This window comes from Trichosurus vulpecula, chromosome 7 (genome assembly GCF_011100635.1).
Source record: "Trichosurus vulpecula isolate mTriVul1 chromosome 7, mTriVul1.pri, whole genome shotgun sequence".
In the NCBI taxonomy this organism is placed as follows: Eukaryota; Metazoa; Chordata; class Mammalia; order Diprotodontia; family Phalangeridae; genus Trichosurus; species Trichosurus vulpecula.
The window spans coordinates 49,950,992-49,975,568 of NC_050579.1; the positions used below are offsets into that span (position 1 = coordinate 49,950,992).

At 39.5% G+C, this 24,577-nt stretch overlaps 1 protein-coding gene across 4 annotated transcripts in view; it reads left to right on the forward strand.

The window, feature by feature from the left end:
* TBX15 (T-box transcription factor 15) overlaps positions 1–24,577 on the forward strand; it is a 145,544-nt gene that overhangs the window by 72,992 nt on the left and 47,975 nt on the right. For all 4 annotated transcript variants that reach the window (XM_036768094.1, XM_036768095.1, XM_036768097.1 and 1 more), the window contains 4 exons: positions 9,423–9,636; positions 19,443–19,544; positions 22,757–22,928; positions 24,060–24,227. In XM_036768094.1, the coding sequence (XP_036623989.1) occupies positions 9,423–9,636; positions 19,443–19,544; positions 22,757–22,928; positions 24,060–24,227 (656 nt within the window). The remainder of the gene's footprint in view (positions 1–9,422; positions 9,637–19,442; positions 19,545–22,756; positions 22,929–24,059; positions 24,228–24,577) is intronic.

A 24,577-nucleotide genomic window follows, 5' to 3' on the forward strand; every position in this document is an offset into this window, starting at 1 on the left:
TTCCTCAACAAGCACAAGTATTGGTACATCCTTTGGGGAATCCTAAAGGTCTAATTGTGCCTTAGAATCCAGGGATCCATCCTAGCTCTAAATCCATGATCCTATGGTCCTAAGCAATGGTGAATGTAATAGCATAATGGAAAGTGTTGGACTTCGGAATTTGTGATCAAAACGTATTGGGGAGATATTGGGGTAAGATTTTTAAAGCATCGATATTGTGTGATTTTACTGTATCAAAATAGACATATTAGTGCCTAACATTAGATTTGGGGTTTGAGTGAGGAATTCAGGGAGGCACATTGATACTTCCGCCAAGAGGAAAGTGTCATTGATGAATAATGGCCAGAATAGAGCAAGACAACACAGAGTTGAGTCCAGTGATTTGAAAAAGTTAATGCTTATCCACTGAGAAGGATCCATCTAATTCTGCCTTTCCTTTTAAACATTTTTTTATGGTGCTTATTTTTCACATTATAGTCTCTTCCTAATATGTGCTCCTTGTCAAGATACCTTCCCTCTCAATAGAGAAAAACAGGTAAAACTAAATAGTAACCTCATATTACAATATGTAACATGGTACCCATGGTCCCCTATCTATTTGTTAAGTGTGGATAAGTATGTCATCAGATATTTCCTCTGAAAACAAGGTTTGTCTTTTAAATCACTCTCAGTTTAGATACTTTTAAATATTTTTATGTTATTGTAGTTATTGCATGTGTTGTTCTGCTTCTGCCTTTTTTTTTGCTTTGCATCAGTTCACACAAATCTTTCCATGTTTCTCCTAATTCCTCATAGTTGTTGTTCCTTATGATGCAGTAATATTCCATTAAATTTAGAAACCCAAATCCCCCCTTTCCACCTAAATCTCCCTTTAATAAGATCCTATCATCATAGATTTAGAGCAACAAGTCCAACTCCTTTTATTTTACAGATATGGAAATGGAGGCCCCAAGAAGGTAAATTGAGAAGTTAAACATGCCCAGGGTCACACAAATAGTAAGTGACAGAGTCAAGATTTGAATTCAAAATCAGTGTTCTGAGAGTTATGCAAAAAGGCACTGAGGTAGGCCTTTGAGGACTGTCACTTTCCAGGAAAATGTCGATCAGCACTCATGGCCTCCAAACATTGGGCAGCTTGCAGTTTTGGACTCTTTTATATGGATCATAGATTGGGAACTTGAAGGGTCTTGGAGGCCATCAAATACAGCTCCCTCATTTAGATGTGGAAATTGAGGAATAGGAGATTGACTTACTTGCCCAGGGTCATGCAGCCTGTGTGTATCAGTGGTGGGGCTTCAAAACCAATCTCTCTGATGCTGATGCCAGCACTTCTTCCTCTTCATCTTCTGCCATATCTCATTCACATAGAGGATATTTCCAATGAAATGAGTGAAAATGATTTCTTTCTTGTTTAATTTTCCTTCCCCCTGCTTCTACAACCTTAATCTTTTCTATTCTTGACCAGATGGGTGAATGAGATACCACGCTGTAGATTGGAATAGTGTCCCGTCAGGGTGGAGACTTATAGGACCATTGGTTTAGATTCAAAAGAGATCTCAGAGTCCATTTAGTCCAACCTCCTTCCTTTACAGTTGAAGAAACTTAAGCCCCTGGAGACCATGACTTGTCCAAATTCCCAGATAAGAAGTGCCAAAGGCAGCATTTGAACCCAGGTGCCATGACACCATTGACAGGTGCCATTTCTGCAGTACTAAACTGCCTCTTCAGTCTTACTTTCCAAGGGCATTTATATTATTGGCATGATGTTGTGTTGTGTTTTGTAGATCCAAAGGCTGTTTAGAGGTAGAAGGGTGTTTATAGGACCTCAGGACTACCTCCCTCATTTTCCAGTTAAGTAGACAAAGGGCTTATGTGAGGATAAGGGGTTGTTCCTTGTTTGACTCTGTGGTATTCCTAGTGCCTAGCAAGGGCAAAGGGCTAGTTAGTGGTAGAGCCAGGATTAGAAGCCAGGCTTCTTCTTTCCACTGTATCACTCAGCCTTTAAGAACTTTTTGTTAAATGTTATGGTAGATGGCTAAAAGGGAAAAAAATATTTTAAGAATACTCGATTGTGGCTTTGTATTTTCATTACATCATATTATACAGTGTAATTATAGGCAGCATCTAACATTGTTCAAATCCACGGCTTTATTGCCTGCAGCTAAGTCAAGGCTGGAGGTGGTGGGGGCTGACCTTATCACGCTTCCCACTATGAAATGATTGTTACTTTGGACTGTTTCTTCTTGTGAAGCAATTCACCAGAATTCATTGTCCTATGCTCCTCCCTTCATATTATTCTCCTAACCCTTTAATTTTTTTTCTGTGGGTCAAGCTTGGCTTTGAGCCAGTTGACCTTGATCTCAGACCCCTGGATCTCTGGATCTGCAACGTAAGCTCAGAGAGGTTAAACTGAATGGTTAAACTTGCCCAACACACAAGTAGTAAATGATAGAATTAAGATTTGAGTTCAAGTCCTCCTACTTAAAATCTAGTGCTCTGGAAAAAAAAAATAGTATTCCTTAGAATTGGTTTTGACCTTTGAATTATACCTCTGGATTTAATCCTTGGAATTCCGTCCCTACTCTTCTAGCTTTTTGACTTTCTGTCACTTGTTTATTATACCTGCTTCCCTCCCCACTGTGTACTGTGTGGGACAGTGGTGGCCAACAAATTCCTTGTTTGTGGTTTGGTTTTTGTTTTTTGCCCAATCGCTAAATAGCTCACTAATCCCCGACCAATTGAACAGTGATCAACCCATTGCATTTGTTAAGATAGTTAATGTTTTTGAACCACCACTCAATAAACTGAGGTATTTTGGCCATCTATGTGCTTAGAATGACCATATGGTGTTCTTATTAGTTGTGCAGCGATTGATTATTATTGATATTCCTGCTCAAACTGTTCTCAAACGTCCCCTCCCCCATCTGTATTCTTTGTAAGAGTGACAATAGAGCTCAATCTTGCTTATATAGTACAAGGCTGGGAGGTATTAGTATTATTTAATTCTATTTTATAGATGCAAAATTAGACCAAGGGGACACAGTGTCACACTAAAAGCCTGTGGTTAGAATTTACATCTTATGTTGTTGGCAGTGGGGGAAGGGGAGGGCAGGAGTTGGGGCATAGTCTGGCTTCATCCTATGACTCATATGATGTTTTCTGATCTCTTGGCTCTGGCTTTAATGCAGGATTCCCAAGTCCTGTTTCCTTTGACTTTAATAGCCATTTGTAACTCTATCACCTCTGTTTCTGATTTCTTTACACTTCCCTTGTGAAAATATGCTTTTGCAAGCTGTCAAACAAGACTTTCTGTGCTTTTTAGAGGTTCCTTTAGAGGCTGCTTTCTGGAAAACAGGAAGTCATCAATTGTCAAGAAAACAAATAATTGGGAAACACAAAAGTGTAAGACTCTGGGCAAGCACCCAGATACAGCTTTGGTTTGAACAGTTAGCTTGGTATCTGAGTCTGGATTAGTTACTCATATAAACAGTGATACAATGCATTTGGTACCATTCTTTCAGCCTTTGTAACAGCTGGTACTTAAGTCACTGCTAGGGTTGTTATATGACAACGTCGCATAGTGGAAAATTCACTAGACTTGGCATGAGAAGGAATGGGTTGGCTTTCTGGTCAAGCTGCTGGATGGCTGCATGGCTATAAACAGATCACTTAATCTTCCTGGATCTCCATTTCTTGATCAGTAAAATAGGGCCTGAGAGATCACATGTTGTAGTGCAGGGCTGTCCAAAATGTGGCCCGTGGGCTGCATGTGGCCCAAAGTACGATTTATGCAGCCTGCCTACAAGCATAGAAATTTACATAAATGCTTTAGTAAAGGAAGCCAAGCTACCACAGAGCTCTCACTAAAATGGCAAATCATAATATATTGTCTATTGTTTCAATAAAAACCTGTGGTTGGACAGCCCTGTTGTAGTGGATAGAGGGCTACTCATACAGCAAGGAAGAACTAAGTTCGAATCCTAGCTGTGACATAAACTGGCTGGGCCAGTCACAACTTCTGAGTTCCCTAGGCACTTCTCTAAAACTACAAATTGCAGAGAAGGTGCCAACCTGAATTGGGAGATGGAGAGTCTCATCACTGAATTCCTAATATCAATGAAACCATATGTCCAAGCCCTACTCCCATAAAATGGGGCAAATGATTCGTCAAATGTTTTTTGAGTGACTATTAAGTGCCAAGCACTTTGCTAGGCATTAATGAAACAAAGAATAAAAGTGAAAATCTTCCCTGTTTTGCAGAATCTCATATTCTGCTTCTTCTATTTACTTCGCTATGTCAATTTCAAGAAAATGCTTGGTAAATCATAACATGCTAGACAAAGAGGAGTGATCATTATTGTGGCTGTTCCAATTTGATTCATAGAGTTTTATGGTCTTGTTAATATCATGGCAATTCCATTAATTAATCATAATTTTCTTTTCATGATTTAATTTTAATGATCATATTACAATGTAATTGGTAACTCACGGATCAACCTCACTAATGTGGCATTCAGGTTAATTCAATTGAATCTAAGTTCAATTCGATTCCACAATCATTAAGTGCCTATTTTACAAGAACTAGGTGAGGGGACAAAATTAAAAAAAAAAGCTTTGCTGCAAGAGAGTAGGAAGGTATACAGCAGAAAAACAACTCATGTAAAATATAGGCGTATCTTCCATAGCATTTCTCTGACCAGTGTAGCTTTCTGACCTTGTAGCCACTGTCCTCCACGCCTACAATACATTCCATTCTCAGTCTTAGAATCCCTAGAACCATTGAAAGCTCAGTGCAAGTGCTACCTTCCCCATGAAGGCTGTTCTGATCCTTCCAGATGTTATTGCTAGCTTCCCTATGTGGCAGTAAATGACTTTATTTTGAATGTACATTTGTGTTAGCTTATCTGAGTTCATTTGATGATTCTCAAGTATAAGGGAAGCTTCTTGAGGAAAGAGGCCATTTTCATTTTTGTTTTTGTATCCCCAACTCCCAGTACAGCATCTGGCATATAGTAGGGGGCTTTAATGAATGCTCGTTAAATCAAATTGCATTTCTAAATAAAGTCATTAATAACATTATAAACAAACATCACCTTAAGGCTGTAAAACCGTACTGTAACATCATTGATCATTCCTATGGAATTAAGTGCTCCTCTAATAATGTGTTACCTAATGATGACCTTTCACAGAATTCTTTAACAACATTAGTCAGTGTGTATGTACATATATAACATGAGCAGTGTCTAAGGGTGGTACAAATCTATGCGTCATTTAGGGATGGGGATGGGGACAAGTTTTGTCTTTGGCATAGAGAACTTAGGGCTGAAGATGTCCCTCCACCAACAAAGGTTGGCACCTTCTTTGCAAATTATAGGCCTAGAGAGTTGCCTAGAACACTGAGAGGACGGCAAGATAATTTCCAAACGAATTGTGTGTGTGAGGAAGGGGAGGCCAGCAATGGCTTCATTCTTTTGACTGATCTTGAAGGATGAGTATAGGATTTCAACTGAAATGGGAAGCAGCAAAGAGAAAGGCATGTATCAAAAAGCTCAAGAGCCATTTCCTACACAAGGTCTTTGCTGATGCCCCCAGTGGCTAGGGCTTCCTCTCCCCAATTGCCTTGTATTTACCTTGAATATATTTTGTATAATCTATATGGTATATGCTGTTTCCCCCAATAGAATGTAAACTACTTGAGAGCAGGGGCTGTTTCATTCTTGTCTTTGCATCCCTAATTCTTAGCACAATGACTGGAACATGGGAATTGTTTAATTACTGCTTGCTGATTGATATCAGTGATAGGGGCATAACACAAGCAATGCATTGGTGCCCAGAAAACACCTGGTATGATCAAAGAGGATGTCATGTGGTTTGATTTGGCTAGAATGCAGAATATATGAAAATCGAAGGGGAAGGGATTAGATTGAAACAAGATGAAAAATAAGATGGTACTGATTATAGGGTGCTTTGAGTAGGATCTGTCCAAGTTTCCCCCATTTTTAAGATTAGGGAACACATTATAACAAATCAGAAACTAATTACAACAAGAGACAGCTTGATGGGCCAATGGATAGAGGGTTGGACGTGGAATCAGGAAGATCTGAGTTCAAATCCTACCTCAGACCCTGATTAGTTGTGTGACCTTGGGTCATTTAAACTCCTCCAGTTTCATCCTCTGTAAAATGGACTTAATAATAGGACTCGCCTCAACTGGGTTTTTATGAGGTCCAAACAAAGGGAAGCATTTCTCTTTAAGCACTTTCTATCAGGCCTTATTCTAAGTGTTACAAATATTATCTCACTTGTTAATAAGAATAAGAATAATATTAATAAGAATAATATTATCTCATTTGTTAATAAGAATATATATATGTGTATGTATATATGTGTGTATATGTGTTTACATATACATATACAAATACATATACATATAGTCTTTGAAAACCTTAAAATACTATATAAACATTCACTGTTAATAGATAATATTATTTAGTTTACCCCAAAGGCTGACTTTGGCCTCTCCAATGGAGCTTTACAAAGTCCATATAAGATTAAAAGTCCAGTTTTTTTCCAGTAATAGTTAAAAAGATGCACAAGGTACATTGATATACTATTGGAAAGTTCACCTGGCCTGAATGGCAGCACTCTGGCAAAACAGAGTAACAAAAGGGGCATGAGCCCATGTTCTAAATGTAAAGCCCACCAAGCCATTTTTTTTAATGAGGGAGTGTGATCTTTCAGATGAAGTGGAAACCTAGGAGCCAAGAATATTTGGTTTTATTCCCAGTGTAGGAAGGTAAATTACTTCATTTGAGAATGGCCTTCATTCTGTTATAAATACAGCTTGCAAGTGACTAGGTATCTGTTGCCCACTAACTGGGAACTTTTTTAGTTATTATCATATATTTAGTATTTGATTAGATATTATCTTTTTATTTTGTTCTGATTGTTCCACTTGTCTTATTTCTTTTTTTCCAGATAAGTTACAAATTCCTTGAGGACAGGGACATATCATATATATCAGGCACTTGTCACCCCTTGGCTAGACAATTGTGACAGCCTTTTAACTGGTGCCTGCTTCCATTTTCTTTCCTTTTTTCCAATCCTGCTTACACAAAATAATCTTTCCCTTTTACAGGTCTGACTCTGTTACTCCAGAAACTTCAGTGGCTCCTGATTGCCTCTAGGATAAAATTCAAGCTGCTCATCCTTTCATTTATGACCCCCTATGCAGTCTGACTCCAACCTACATTCCTAGCTTTATTTCCCATTCTTCTCCATGCCCTCAAAAGTCCAACCCACATAGACACAGCCACCTTTTACCTCAGTTGGTGTATCTTCATTCTTGGAATGTAGTCCTTCCTCATCTCTGCGCTTCAAGGTTCTTATTCTTATTTTCCTTCAAGTCTCAGCTTGGTTGGCAGTGTGAGTGTGTGTGTGTGTGTGTGTGTGTGTGTGTGTGTGTGTGTGTGTACATGGGCACCCATGAACAATCTTTCTTTATTCTCTCTTATCGAAGTGTCCTCTTTATTCTCAAATATTGCTTTGTTTGGATCTTCCCTTCATTTCCATTGCTTCCCACCTTGTGTTACATTTATATGACATCACATGATTTCCCTTCCCTCTTCTCCCCTCCCCCAGAGGACCCACAGCCTCAACTGGAAGTAGATGGGCAGTCTTGGGTTCCTGGCGGCCAGAAGCCCTCATTTGAGGACACTATGGGTTTGATTTTCTTTGTTATTCTCTGTGCTGCTTCTCCAATAAAACTATCTCTGATATGTTGTAGCTTGTATACTGTGAAGGTTTAATTTGGCTGTCCAGTGCTGAGGTTGTTTTGGGAAATAGGGTGGGGGCCCTGGGCTAGGAAGCAGAAAAATAACCACCAATGGTGACCTTCATGCTATGAAGGACCTGTGCACAAGGGTGCTTACAAGTCACAGGTTAGGAAATCTCAGGTTCAGTCTTAGGTCTGACACTTGTTAATTGTGTAGTGTTTAGCAAGTCATACCACCCTTCAGCCTCAGTTTGCTTCTCTGCAAAATGGGGACTTTTTAAAAAATGGAGACATTAGTAATTGTACTATCTATCTCATAAGTTCTTACCAGAGTTAACAGAGTGCTGGAATTGGAGTCACAAAACCTGAGTTCAAATTCTGACTCAGATCCTTACTAACTGTAATCTTAGGCAAATCACTTAATCTTTTTGTCTCAGTCTCCTCATATGTAAAATGGGGATAATAGCCCTTAACTCACTGGGAGCTGGTATATGTAAAGGAGATAATATATGTAAAGTACTTTGCAAACTCCAAAAGTACCATGCAAATATTAATTGTCGTTACTGTGTAAAGCACTTTGTAAATCGTAAGATATTATATAAATGTGAATTATTATTTAAATTATTGTTATTGAGAAATGCTGAGATTCTCTGGCCATTGGGGAGTAACACTGTCCTGAACTGCCCATTCTTTCCATTTCACCACAAAGCAACTCTGCTGTTAAGCTTGACCTCAGCCTTCTCCACCAGTTGATTTTATTCCCTCAACTTCTCTTCATCAGCACAGATGAGACTGTCAGAGGAGGCAAAGGCCATCTGGCTCAGCACACCAGCTTTTTATTTGCTTGCTTTCAAACCCACCTTCCTGTTTTGGGCCCCCTCCTCTCTCCTCATACTTCAGAAACCAATCTAGGTGTCTCCTGAACTCATTTATACCCTTTGTTTCAACAGCCTTCCCGGGTAACTAATTCCATATGTTTATTGCCCCCTTTGCCTTGCAACAGCCAGCAGCCCTTTCTTCATCAGAAATGACCTTATTGGACTTCTAGGAAAGGTCCTTCTCTCAGAAAATAGAGGTTATACAAGCAGATATGATACACAGGATGTCTGAAGACCCTGGAGCATCCTATGTTGTATGGATGTTGAGGACATTAAGCTTGGGGTGGGGGATAATGTTTAGAGGAGCTAATTTACCCATAGTGGCCTAGGTTGGGATGCAACTGAGCAGGATGCAAGAGGATTCTGTGTGTATCCTCCCTGTCCATTCCCTCCCCTGGTAAAGTGTCTGTATAGGTTACAAGCCCTATTCTCAAATCAATTAAAACTTTTCTTTTGATTTGTATTTAATTGCTTACCCCCTGCCCTATGCTTCATTCTTTCCAACACAATGACATTAGCTATTCTTTATATCTTTTGATGTGGACAATTTTGTTCAGCTGCTGCTAAAACTTACTAAAATGCCAGATGTCATGTTGGAAACATGAAACCTGAAACTAGGCCATAAATTACAGCAACAGACCATAAAAAATACCCTGAGTGCCATGCTCTGGAGCTTCCCAATTTCTTTTATTCACCTCTCCTTTTATTCCCTCCATCACAAGGCAAGGCCATGAAAACTTCTCACCTATGGTTTGGTGTTTGTTTTGCAGACTCAGAGCAGAGCACTGGTTCAGACACGGAGGTGCTCACAGAGAGGACATCTTGCTCCTTTGAGTCTCACCCGGATCTTACATCAGGTGCTCCTGGTCCCCCACCTCCCCCCATTTCATCCATGGAGGAGATACAAGTTGAGCTCCAATGTGCTGACCTGTGGAAAAGGTTCCATGACATTGGGACAGAGATGATCATTACCAAGGCTGGAAGGTAAGGACATCTAAGGGTGTCATGGCTGGGCAAAACAAACAAATGACCCAGAAGGAAAATAAGGAGCATTTTTCACTTCTTAGATCATGGTTGGTGTGTGGTAATACCAGTAAGATACAAAGCATCAAGCATGTAGCTATTCAACTTTTGTAGGCCTCAATTTTCTAATCTGTACAATGAGAGGGTGAAACTAGATTGCCAAATTTTCTTCCAGCTCTAAAACTTTATGATTGAACTCCATTTTCTGCACTAGAATAATTTTTTCTTATTATTTCCCATTATTCCTGTTGTTTTTATTATCATTCTAATGATTGTTTTTAAGGGGAACAACCCAACATAAACCACATTTATATTCACAAGTACTCTTTAACCTTCAGGTATAGTTATAGTCTAGTTTAGTTGTTTTATAACAACCTCAGGGTAGATTTCTGAAGCAAGTATTTGTCTCTACAGCCAATTTTTTTTTGGTGTGAATTGGTGTAGACTCACCAATTTGGAATAGTTTCTTATTTTTTTTACATTTGTCTTGCCAATGAAAGAGCATCCTTAAGAAAAATTACAATTCTCATTCTAAAGATCAGAAGGTCATTGATTTAGGGTTAAAAGGACCTCAGAGGTTATCTAATTGAATCCTCTCATTTTAAAGATGAAGACAATGAGGTGGGGAGGGTAATGAATGTCTTGCCCAAGGTCATATGAATAGCAAATATCAGGGGTAGGATTTGAACCCAGGTCTTTTGACTCAGAACTGAAAAACACTGAACACCCAGACACAGACACAGACAGACACAGACACAGACACAGACACAGACACAGACACAGACACACACACACCCCTCTGACTCTGACTCAAGAGCCATTGGACACTCCAGAAAATTCACTGCCCTGCACAGCTACTCCTTCAGTAGAGGTTCACAACAAAAATGAATCCAGTAAAAAAGTCACAAACGCATAAGATAACACATTGGCTATTAATTTGTTTTGTATTTCTTTTGTGATGACTGTCCTCTTCCTGCTGAAATTTGCAGTAAGTGAACATTACCATAGAAAACTGTTTTTAGAAGAAGAAAACTTGGAGAGAGGTAAAAAGAAAAGAGTGCATTACTGTGTAGATCACCATTTGATTCAATTCAATAAACATTTATAGAATACCCACCATGATTCAGGCATGTTAGTTGCCGGGGATATAGAGGCAAGCAAGAAACAGTAACTGTCTTTGGGGAGCTTACATCCCACTGGGAGATGCAACACATACACAGATAACTGAATGCAAAGTCTGTACAAAATAATAACAAAGTATTTGGGGGACTAGGTGGAAAGAACACTAAAAATTACATCCAAAAGATGTCATGTAGGAGGTGCCACTTGAATTGAATCTTTATGGAAATTAGGGATTCTAAGAGGCTGAGATGTATGGGGAGACCATTCTAGGCATAGGGATAGCTTATGCAAAGGCAAAAGATAGAATGTCATGTACAAAGGATGGTAAATTTGCCAGTTTGGAATGAGTGTAGAGTTTGATGGGGAAGGAACATGAAATCAGTTTGGAATGGTAGGTAAAAGCCAGATTGTGAAGTGATTTAAATGTCAGATAAGTTTATGTTTATGCTAGAGGCAATTGGGAGTGACTAAAGCTTCTTGAGCTGGAGAGTGAGGTGGTCACACCTGTGCTTGGGAATATTAATTTGGCAACTGTGTGGGTGGATTATAATAGGTTGGGTGAGAGATGAGGATCTGAATCAGGGTGATAGATGTGTGAGTTAAGAGAAAAGGGTAGATTTGAGAAATGTGAATGTAGAATTGATAATGCTTGGCAACTTACTGTTTATGGGAGTGAAATAGAGGGAAGAATAGAGGATGCCTCAGGTTGCAGACCTGGGTGACTAGAAGGATGGTGGTACCTTTCATTGAAATAAGGAAATTTGGAGGAAGAGTAGGTTTAGTGGGAAAATATAGCAATGCCCACTTTAGACATGTTGGATTTGATATGCCTATGGGATATTCAGTTGAAAGTGTTTATCAGGCAGTTTGTGGTGGGAGGTTGACACTCAAGAGAGAGATGAAGGCTGCATACTTAGATTGAAAGTCATCTGCAGTATTAAACCTATGGAGCTGATGACATCACCAAGAAGGAGAATGTAAAGATGGAAGAGAAGAGGTACTGGAAGAGTCCTGGGGTTCACTCATGCGGAGATGGAGGCATGGATGATGATTCAACAGAGCAGACTGAGTTGTGGCCTGTGTGTATGATACTGAAATGATGCCTTAACCTGAAATTTCAAAGGATTAATTTCTCTCAAGATGCAGAAAAATACCCTCAGAAGTTTGGTTTATGTTTCTGACATTGAACTTCTACATCCAGTCCTAATTCCCCATGGAATTGCCCTTTCTGAGGAGTGAGTGAGATTGATGCTTATCATAATCTATATGTAGTTGAGGTTTATTAAATGATATTCTTAACAACCCTGTTAGGTATATTTATTCAAATTTTACAGTTGAGGAAATTGTCTCAGAGAAGTTAATTGACTTGCTCATGGCTGTATAATCAGCTAATGTCAGAGCTTTGATTTAAACTTCAGTCTATTTGACTCCAATACCAATGATCTTTCCACTATATCACACTGCTAGTTAAAGGTCAAAGTGCCATAGAATTAGGGTGGTAGTCCAGGGGTCATATGAATCACTGGATTTAGAAATAGAGGGAACTTTTAGTTCTTGGCCTGGGGTTGAGGAAGAGGGCATTCTAGGTTTGGATAATAGTGTAAACAAGGGCCTGGATATGGGAGAGGGCATGATGAAATCAGGGAATAATAAATAGTATTATTTGGCTGAAGTGTTAAATTTGTGAAATAGAGCATGTCCTTTGCCATAAATATTGAGATTCCTACTGATGCCTGCATAGAAACTCAAATATTGAAAAAAAATTTCCACTTTCTTGGAATTTCATTTGGACAGCTACCATTAACTTCATGTTTCATGCCTTCTGCTCATTTCCCCTTTCTCATAATTTTATTTTTTAGTCACATTCTCTTAGCACCAAAGTTCCAGCATTCATTTTCCTTGGAGACTACATGCCTTTTGAGCTTGTTCATGTCCATCTGACTTTTCCTGTAACCTAGTCAAAACTTTTGTTGGCTCAGAATCACTGAAGAACTTTTCCTCTGCTTTCACTGAAAGAAAAAAAAAAGATCAGCACCATGGACAGAGGGTGCGATGGGGACAAATGGGTTTGGAGGACAAAAAAAAAACTGGCCCAAATTTAGCCACAAAATTCAAGTTGAACCTGAAGCTCTTGTTGTGGAGTGTAAAAGGTTCACTTTACTCCACAAGGATGGTTTCATTTGCTATGCTATGGTAAAGCGCAGAGAAAAAGAAAAAAAAAGCAATTTTTGTTAAATTACTAGATGGATGGGTTCTTTGTATTGTGAAATAGTTGGAAGAACACTGGACCTGCAGTAGGTGCCTGGGTCTAATCTTGGATCTGGCTTTCACTACCATGTAGTATAACCATGGATAAACTACTTCATTTCTGTAGGCCTCAGTTTCTTCACGTGTAAAGTAGGAATAATACTTTTTACTAACTTCACTACAGGGTTGCAGTGAGGAAGGCACTTTTAAAAATTCAAACTGCTGCATAAATGTGAGCTGTTATTTTTGTATTGATCCAAGAAGTTAGAATTAATGGAATCTTTAGGTCTAAAAGGGGCATCAGAGCTTATTTAATCCAACCTTCTTATTTTACATATGAGGAAACTGATTCTCAAAGGGGTTAAATGATTTTTCCCAAGGTCACAAAATTAATGGCAGAGCTGAGATCTTAGATCTCTTGTCTAGTGTTCGTTGGACTACACCACACTTTGAATTCAGTTGAAATGAACTACTTGTAGAGTTGACAATATTTTCTGGATAGGATATTCAATTGGAAAGAAGAATGTAGTTCAGTTCTGACCTTCATAGGATCATAGATCTAGACATTCAGTCACTCAGGTAGTGAGTGGCAGGGCCAGATTGGAACCCATGTATGCTTACTCCAAATGCAGCATTCTATCCATGGTGACACTGCGCCCCCCTCCCCCCCCCCCCCCGCCCAGTATACCTGCTCCCTGTCATGGTCTATTTGTGTGTTCTGATTACAGTATGTTCCATTTCCCTCTCCTAATCATTGCTTTGGATCCCTCATCTCATCTTGAATCCTTTTCTAGATTCCCCCTTTCAGGCATCTTTCCCCAACATGCCAAGGTTAGTGGAAATAACTCCAGATTGGGAGCTATGAGACCTACTACTCTGAATTCTGCTACTTAACTTGTATGTAACTTTTAGGAAATCACAGTTTCTCTAGCTCTCTGATTCTTCATTTGTGAAATGGGAACAATATATTTGACCTACTTCATATTAATGAAAATGCTTTGAAAAAAGTTAAAAGCACTTCATGAATGTAAGATATTATTAATATTAATATTCTTCCTCCTATGTGAATTGAGATACAAACTTTCCAGGTGATTACATGGTCTGTTGAACTGCAGTGCTTCTATCATTTACAAAGGTCAGAAAGTTCTGGCCTTGATCTCTCATTGCCAGGAATTGACAGGAATGAACTTTGGACACTACTTATTGAAGTTACTGTTAATATCTCCCTCAAGGCTGATTTTCTTCTCACTTATAATGTCTTTCATTAGGATGACCACCTAGATCTGCCACTTAATATTCCTGTCATGTTGCATAAATCATTTTCCCTTTCTGGTCCTTTGTTTCCTCATGTATTAAAAGGAGAGGCTCTGGTTAGAGAGCCTCTTCCAGTTCTAAATTCTAGGACAAGCATAGTTTTCTGGAGCTAGGTGAATTTTTTTTATTTTTACTTTTTAATTTTCTAGATTTTTGATTTTTAGTTTACAACACCCAGTTCCGCAAAGTTTTGAGTTCCAAATTTTCTTCCCCTCTGTCCCCTCCCCTCTCCTCCCCAAGATGGCATTGAATCTGATATATATTCTACATATAACTTCTCATTACACTTATTTACACAATAGTCAAGTTGTAAAGAAGAATTATGACCAATGGAATGAACCATAAGAAAGAAGAAACAAAACCAAAAAAGAAGAGAAAAAAGAGAGAGCAAATAGTTTGCCTCAATCTGCATTGAGACTCCATAATTCTTTCTCTGGCTGTGGACAGCTCTTTCCATGAGTCCTTTGGAGCTGTCTTTGAACCTTGTATTGCTGATAAGAGTCAAGTCTATCTAAGTTAGTCATCACAGAAATACGGGGATTTTTAAGCTGGATATTATCCACCTTCTACACTTTAAAGGTAAGGTGGATGCTGAAGGAGTGACTTTCCAATATAACAACGCTATTAAATGGCAGATGTGAAACCAGAATTCAGATCTTCTGAGGTCCAATTTTGCACTCTTTCTACTATATAATCTGATCCCTTTTAAACCCATTATTCTTAATTTGGTAACTTGTGAATTTGAAGATACTAACTAGTAGTCATGATGTACGAACACCAAATTTTCTTTGAACAGAAAATTTTTAAATAAATAAAAAAAGAATATTCCTCACCATGTGCATAGATATATAGCTCTAAGGGTAGCTATGTGGTACAGCGGATAGAACAACAGGCTGGGAGTCAGGAAGACTTATCTTCATGAATTCAAATTCAGCCTCAGACTCTTAGTAGCTGTGTGACTCTGGGCAAGCCACTTAGTCTTGTTTGCCTCAGTTTCCTCATCTGTAAAATCAGCTGGAGAAGAAAATGGCAAGCCACTCCAATATCTTTGCCAAGAAAACTCCAAATGGAGTCATGAAGAGTCCAACATGACTGAAAAAACAACTGAGCAACAAATAAGTCTGTGTATTTTTATGCATATTTTTAGAAAGCAGGAAAAAAGGAAAGTTTTTTGAATTGTAGATTATAGAATCATAGGTATAAAGTTGGAATGAACTTCAGGCTACACAGGCCAACATTGGGAGTGAGGTGATTTGTCCAGTGTTACACAGACAGTAACTGACTGAGCAGGAAGGAATGGACATATTGTATTTATTCTTTTTAACAGCCATAAAAGCTATCTCCATTAATCAACAGACATTTCTTAAATACTATGTTGCCAGGCACAGTGCCAAGTGCTAGGGATACAAAAAGAAAGGTTAATCTCCACCCTCAAGGAAATATCATTCTAATGGGAGAGTCAACATATATACAATTACAGATATATACAAAATCGATATAAGGTAGTGATTCCTGTGCTAGCTTTTAAATATGATAAACCCGCTAATGTATGCTCAGAGTTGTTTCTCTAATGATGCCAATTGATTTCCTCTGTAGAGTCCTCCTCTGATGCCTTATTATAGTTCAGAGGCAACTTTGTATTCTTAAAGGTTATGCCGGCAAACATCAGTTCTGACTAGTTTTATAAACCTGGAAAGGTTTCAAGTAGGGGCCCAGCAATGGTTTGTATCTGTTGTCTGAGGACCATTCTAACTAAGTTTATTGAGCCTCATCAATAGAGTATTGGCTGGGAAATGGTGAATTATTTTGGCCACAGCAACTTGAAAAGGCAGTAGCTAAAATAGGGAGAGGTTACAATCTGTATTACTGGAAGGAGTACCCACACTGATAGTGTCAAGGATATTTTTTTAACTTAAAAACTAATTTAAAATTTTTTTTAGCTTAATGAGCATACACACACAACCAAAATTAACATATCCACATACAAAGTAAATAGAAAAATATGTAAGTGAACCACTAATTTTTATTAAGTATAGTCAAAGATCTAAAGGATAGTCGTTTTGTATGGAGATGTTCACACTACCTATGACCAATGGCATGCAGCTACAAAATGGCTAATTGCAGTCTGGCGTTCAGTCCATATCCATGAACATGAACACAGGCCACAGAGTGCTGAATTTAATGTTTTTTAAATTAATTTTTTTTGTTCAGACCTGTGCTTTTTTCCATATAAGGGAGCCACCAGTGAGAAAATCCCTTGACTAGTAGTGGTTTGTATGGAAATTTTTTGTTTTAGACAGTTACCTGGGAGCATTTAGATATGAAGTGATTTGTCTAAGCTCTCAAAGCCCATATGATTCAGGGATAGAAGTTGAGGCCATAGTAAGTGCTTACAATGTGCCAACGATATGATAACTCCAGGGCTAGCTATCGCAAACTATGGTGTCCAATAATAATGATAAATGATAGCTTGTATTTATAGAAAGTTTGAAGGTTTACAGAGCACTTTACATCAACATTATTAGTATCATTTTACAAATGAAGACGCTGAGGCAGAGCTTAAGTTATTTGCCCAAGGTTGTGCACCAGTAAGTGGTGTAAACATAGCTGATATTTATATAGGTACTTTAATTCGTACAATGCACTTGATTCTCACAACCTCCCTCTGAGGTGGGAAGTTCAAGTATTGATATCCCATTTTACAGATGAGGAAACTAAGTGGGGAATAGGCACACAGCAAGTGACAGAGTAGAGATTTAAGCTCAGATCTCCGACTCCAGAATTAATGCCCTTTCATAGGAGCGTAAACACTCCCACAAAACTCATTCATCCCTTTCGTGCCTAGCTCCTGAATGGGTTCTGCACAATAAAAGCTCAGTGTTTTTCGTGCTTCTTGAGGTTCTCTGAAGAATGGTGCTCTTGATTCCACGATTTCTGAAACTCAATCCTCCTCGGGGGCTGCTCCCTCCCCCACCTCTCTCCAGTGATGGGAGCAGTGGTAAAGTGCCACATCCCGACACTGCTCAGTCTGTCAAGTTTAACAAGCCACTGTGGCTGAAGCAAGGGCCTGCCTGAGGCTGCTTGAGTTCACTCCCCATTGATTCTGATTCAGCTTCGCTCTTCCCCTGACGCACACGTTGACGGAGTCTGAAGGTCATCAGCAAGACATGTTTTTCTGACAGTTTTATGCTTCTTCTTAAACTTGGTAGCACTTTGGTTAAGGGCAAGGGATCTCATGCCTTCTTTACTTCCTCTCCTTCCTCAAGGGACCAGTTAGAATGAGACTTTCTTCCAGTACATTCAGCATGTCTGTTGAGTGGCTACCAAATGCTGCAACGAAAAATAAGCAGCAGCAGAAACAACAAACAACAAACAAACAACCATATTTCACATTTATATAGTGTGCTCTAGTTCACAAAATGCTTTCCACAAAATCACCCTAGGAAGCAGAGAAGGGGAATATCATCACCCCTGCTTTTTAGTCAAGAAAACTAAGGCTTCCAGGGGCTGTTACCCATGGTCCCACAGGTAGTTAATGGCATAGGTAGTATTTGGTACTGTCCTCTTTCCACTCCATTTCACCGTGCCAAATGTTGAAGGCGTTCTTGTGGATACAAAGACACCACTCTTGTCTTCAAGGGGTTTATAATCTAGTGGGCAAGATGAGACTAACATACGTAAAAAGATCGACAACACTGGACCCAAATGAAGACCTAATAAGGAAATCCTAAATAATGAATGGGTCAAAGAACAAATAATAGAAACAATCAAAAATTGTGTGAAAGAAAATGATAATGATGAAAAAAATTACCCATATTTCTGGGATGCTGCTAAAGCAGTCATAAGGGGAGAATATATATCCTTAAAACATACATTATGAGAAGAGGATTAATGAACTGAATATGCATTTTAGAAAAGATAGCATCACATTGTACAATATAATGTGTGACCCATGAGATGTACACATAATAAGGGCTATAGAATTTTGGAGGCAGCTCTGGTTGAAAAGATCATAATGCTGTTCTCTAGTGAACCTTGCAAGAATGGTAGTAAGGGGCACTAAATGAATGTCTAGACTTTTCATATTTATTAAGCATGCTAATCGAAGGTAATGATGATGACTCAAACAGTACAAACCAAAGCCCAAACAGATTCATTAGGTTTAGTGATAGAATAATGGCTTATAATCCACGTGGAAATGGTGAAGAAAGAGACTATTCAAGTTTGGGGCATTGCATTTTAGGAAGGACATTGAATTTGGCCCAGATACCAGAATTCTTAGCTATGGCTCTGTATCAAAGGGAAAAAACCATAAAATCCTGCAAATCCTTATCAGTTGCTGGGGTAAGAAAAAAAGCAGTTTAATGATAATGTAACCCAGTATTTTCCTTTAGCCTCTGCTAACTGGAGTTGTGTTAAGACTACCAGGATAATTTAATGTGAGTGAGTAGAGCTTAGTCATAAAAACTGTGAAACAAAGCTGAAGATATTGGGATGCAAATCCTAAGTTAGAGCATGTCCAGAAAAAGGTGACTAGGATAGTAAGTAGGTTGGACATTATGCTATATGAAGACTGATGGAGGAGCTTGAGATGTTTCATTTGGAGAAGAGAAGGCTTAAGGATGATGAAGGAAAGGATGTTATCATGAACTTTAAGGATTTGGTAGTAGATCAGTAATTAGATTTGGTCTGCTTGGCCCCCAGATGTCAGAATAAGGAAAAATGGGTAGAAGCTGCAAGGGGGCAGATTTTTAACTCCATACAAGGAAAGAAGTTCTGACACCAAGTTATCAAAAGTGGAATAGACTGCTTCAGGAGGTAGTGAGTTCCCTGTCACTGGAAGTCTTTGAATAAGGGATGGATGACTACTTGATGGGTGTATCATAAATATTAAGTGAGAGTCTATGATTCTACAATTTCAAATTAGTTGTTTACTAGCACTGTCCAAACCTCAAAGGGTTAAATAAATGTAATTAATGCTATGGTTATTAACAATATTGTTACTATTCTTACCTCAGACTGTCTTACCTCACATACTGTCTTATTCCTCTGCATTTCTTTGCATTTTTTCTTGCTTTCCATAGGCGGATGTTTCCAGCTATGAGAGTGAAAATTACAGGCCTGGATCCTCACCAGCAGTATTACATAGCAATGGACATTGTGCCCGTGGATAATAAGAGATACAGGTAATGACAGCTCCATGCCGTGGAATGGTGGGCACTGTTGTGGATGGTATGTGAGCCATTGAGACAATTTAACAAAAAACTCTCATAGTTTGCCATACGGAAATCATGCATTAGGGAGGGCATTCAAACAAGTTTCTGTAAAAAAAATCATATAATATATGAACACATAATCGTATAAGCTCTGGATGATACACACTCTCTTGGCAAGGCAGACCTGTACCTAGTACCAGGTAACTGGGGCTTTGTTCCAGGGTTCTGCCATTGGCAGGGGCTGCTTTCTCCTTGTTAAGGTCCTCTGTGTCTCACAATCTCCATTGTGTTGCTGCCTCCGACTTCATGGTCCCATTGCTATCACATTGCCCTTGTAGGGCCTACTTTTCTTGACTATTAGTGCTGGCTTGACTGTACCTGTCTGGAGTGGACAGTCTCTATTGTGCTACTGGGCCTGGGGGGCCCTATACCACCCAAGATGCTTGAGGCTAGTAGTGATAGAAGTACATGCTGGTTTTCCCAGCAATAGCATTTGGGGTATCTATTTCCCCATTCCTTGCTCCCTTGCAGGAAAGGCCACTAGCATCAACTAAATTTTCCCCAGGTGCCAGAATTCCTAGCTATGGCTCTGTATCAAGGGGAAGAAATACAACATGCTCCAAATCCTTATTAGTGACCAGGGAATGATGAAGTGACCTAATATCTTCCTTAAGCTTCTGCTAACTGGAGTTACACTAGGATAGTATAATATGAGTGAGTGTAGCTCAGTCAAAAGACAAAGAAGCTTATCCAGAATAGGAGAAGGATAAGGGATGGCTCAATAAATACCATTAACCAACACCAAATGAATACCAAATAAATTCCAAATAACTATAGGTAGGATTTATTCCAAGGAGGAAAGGAACTTGTCTATTTTTTATCTCCCCAAGTTAGAGGCAAATGGTTCTGTTTGCAGTAGGAGGACCTTGGATAAAACAAAAAGAAACATAAAAAAGAGAGTCAGGAATATTTGTCAGTATGAATTATCAAGAAGGTAGTTGTATCAGGAGGGCTGTGATCTGTGTTGAGAGTGGGGTATCTATGATGATAGAATCACCCATCCTGGACATACTGGAGTGTAAAGCATGTTAATCAATAGCCTTCCCTAGGAGTCATTAACAAAAGATTTGATATCTGTTGGATTGCATGGTTGATAGGCAGTCCTTCCTGAGGGAGGATATGGACAAGCTGGCCTCTAAAGATCCCTCCCAATCCTGTGCAATTGACTTTGCATCTACTCAACCATGATCAGAGACCTTGACTCAGATTTAAAATAGCCAAGTTCTGAAATAATCAACCCAAGTATGCTTTCTTTGGCAGAACTGGGTGGGTGGGTAGTGGGTAGAAATGGATGGCACAGGATTGGTATGGTCAAACCAGTAGATTATTATCAGCATTAGGCAAAGTTCACAAAGCTGGTTAAGGGCACAAGAGAGCTGGATGCTGTTGATCTATAGAAGAGAAACAGGAGCAGCTGTGTTTGGATCTACCTCCTCAATTGATCAGGACTACCGGGATAGTTTTATGTGAGTGGGTGTGCTTAGTAATAAGTCTTGTGAGACATGGCTGAAGGTATTAACATTCCCAGCAAGTGGTCATTCATGCCTTATTCAAAGACTTCCAGGGATGGAGAACTCACTACCTCATTGGCCTTCTGGGAACTGAGTTCTCCAATGATCTAGTAGAGGTTGCATTCAAGGCAGCATTTCTAGCTACTTGCCCTTCTCTAGAGGCAGGCAGCATGGAAGAGAAGCAGGAATAAAGAAAACTTCCACTAATCTGTATGCTGCAAGGAAGGGCCAGGAGTCAGACCCTCTTCTATACTAAGAATGGTACATTCCCCAAAAGACTTGATTTGAAAGGATGCACAAGATAAGAAAGCATAAAGGGAAGCCTTATTTGGTGGAATTTCTTAGAATAGACCTGGTGACAAGACATAGGCCCTATATAGAGCTTCTGGACTATTTCATTCCCTCCTTCTTTTCTAGGAGTGTCTCAAAAATCCAGACTCAGAGCAAGGAAATAGTTAATGAGTGGGGGGCTTGGTGGTTCTTCGCACATGGCTGGGTTTTATAAGAGAATAAGGGAGAAGATGTTTTTAATAAGCAACCAGATCCTGAACAAGTGGCCAAGGGATTATCTGGTTTGCATTTGAAAGGTGAAAGGTTGCAGTAAAGTACTTTAGCCCATAGTTACACATATGGGCTCAGGATGTGTGTGTGCACGTGTGTGCATGCATGCCTGTGTCTGTGTGTCTGTGTGTGGATGTGTCTACATGCATGGCAAGGGGAGGGGGAGGGAAAAGGAAGGGAACATTAAGATTGTTTCCCTCTTGAAGAGCTATAGCTTTGTTCAGTACCCCAAGTCCCTCTACACCTCAAATATTCCTTTAGTTTTCTCACTCTTTTTCATTTTTCCCAATATTTGAATTTTCTTCCTTTCTTCCTCTCTCCCTCTCTCCTTCCTTTCCTCTCTTTCTTCCCCCCCTCCCTCCTTCCTTCCTTCCTCCACTCTCCTTCCCTTCCCTCCCTCTCCTTTCCCTTCCCCTTCTTTCTTTTCTATTCTTTCCTTCCTTCCTTCCTTCCTTCCTTCCTTCCTTCCTTCCTTCCTTCCTTCCTCCTTCCTTCCTTCCCTTTTCTTTCTTTCTTTCTTTCTTTCTTTCTTTCTTTCTTTCTTTCTTTCTTTCTTTCTTTCTTTCTTTCTCCTTTCTTTCTTCCTTCCTTCCTTCTACCTTCCTTCCTTCCTTTCTTTCTCTCTCTCCTTCCTTCCTTCTTTTCTTCACTCTCCTCCCTGCTTCCTCCCTCCTTCCCTTCCCTCCCCCTCTTTTTCTTTCCCTTTCTTTCTTTCCTTCCTTCTTCCCTTTTCCCTTCATCCCCTTCCTTTCTCTCTCTCTTTTCCTTCCTTCCTTCCTTCCTTCCTCCCTTCCTTCCTTGCTTCCTTCCTTCTTTCTCCTTCTCTTTTTCTCTCTCCCTCCTCATCTCTTTGTCTCTGTTTCTCTTTCTTTCTGTCTCACCGTGTCCTCTTTCCTTAACCTTTTTCCTTCTTCTCTTTCCTCCCCACCCTCTTCCCATTTTCTGGCTTCTTTTCCTCTTTCTTTCCACCCATTTCCATTTACCCCATTCTACCCCAAATGGTTTCCATTTTCTGCCTCTGAATCTTCCCTCTCTTCCTTTCTCTCTCAGATATGTGTATCACAGCTCCAAGTGGATGGTAGCCGGCAATGCTGATTCCCCCGTCCCCCCAAGAGTTTATATCCATCCTGATTCACTGGCCTCTGGAGACACATGGATGAGGCAGGTGGTCAGTTTTGACAAACTCAAACTGACCAACAATGAATTGGATGACCAAGGACATGTGAGTCAAGGAGACCTCTATCTTCTCATCTCCTCATCCCCTTTGCCACACAGCTGTCCCACTTTCAGGCTTTAATAAAAGTTGTCTAGTTGTGTTCTCTTCTGCTTAATAGTTACCTCCTTGCCTTCAGCTTCTCAATCAGAAGACATATATCTCTTACTTTCACAGTCCTAACAGTGGAATGAAATCTCGTTTCTCTTATCTATTCTTTTGTGGTACAAATCGAAACAAGTTAACCAGCATATATAATACTTGCTAGGTGCTGTGAAATATTACAAAACAATATGATTCTTAGTCCCTGATTTTAGAGAGCTTATAGTCTAGGTAGGATGACAAGACATAAACATAGTTTAAAAATTCAGTTTCAGTAAAAATTAACTACTCAAGACAATAGCAGCACTATCTCAAGGCAGTCAACTTGATTGAACCACTAGCATTTTTGGAAGCTCAGCTGGAGTTGACAAGACTCTTAGGGAGGGAACCTACCTTGAGATTTTCCTATATTATTGGGGAAAACTAAACAATGCACAAGATACTTTGGCAATCTAAAACATCATTGAGCTCCCACCTTCTTCTGATGGACAGATGCACTGGATCCTTCATTTAAAATCATAGTTTCTGTCCTTGAAGAAATTAGAATCTATCGAGGGAGACAGAAAATAAATGCATTAAGAGGACATGAGAATACTCAACAGTGACATAAACCAGCGCAGATTAATACAGTGTGAAATTACGCACAAGAGCATTGAGTAACTGGAGCTGGGGGTGGTAATAAGTTCACAAGATAGAGGATGTAAAGCATTCTCTTGGAGTGATATCACAGTCAGTTGGGACCACAACAGTGTCATTAAACATTTGTGTTTAATTACGGAGAGTATGTTGTAATCCCTGTGGATTCCCCGAATGGAACAGTGATATCCTATTGTTCCATATAGTACCACTTACCTTCAGCAACATTGCTGGCCCCAAATTTCACTGCGCCCTGTCCAGCCACTGCTAATCCTTTAGAAAGTGACCAGCCTCCTACTAATGGTTAAGCTCTAGACTGTGACTTGAAGACGTGATCTATACATTAATGGCAGGACCAGGAAAGCTATCAACCCTGGGCAATGCTTCTCCTTCTCTTTCCAGATTATCCTGCACTCTATGCACAAGTACCAGCCCCGAGTCCATGTGATCCGAAAAGACTTCAGTAGTGATCTCTCTCCTACTAAGCCTGTTCCTGTGGGGGATGGTGTGAAAACTTTCAATTTCCCAGAGACTGTCTTCACCACAGTCACAGCCTATCAGAACCAGCAGGTAAATGGCCTTGCTCAAGACTTAGAATGATTTCATCCTGTTTTATTTAGGCATTTGGTAGGAAATTATGTCTGTGGATGTGTCACTGAAAAAAAAATGTCATACATGAGAAAAGGTTAAAAATAAACACAGAATAATAATTATGATGTTATTCTTATGCATGGTAGCATCTAATACAATCTAGATTTGAATCAGATTAAAAAAAGTTTCAAATATGGCCTTCAACGCCTTCTACTACTAAGATCAACCTCCTCAAGTTGACATCATCTTTAAATGTGCTGATGCTTGTATCCTTGTTTTCCCATGTTGGCCAGGCAGCTGCTCATCTTTGAGTTTTCCTTTCCTTTTTT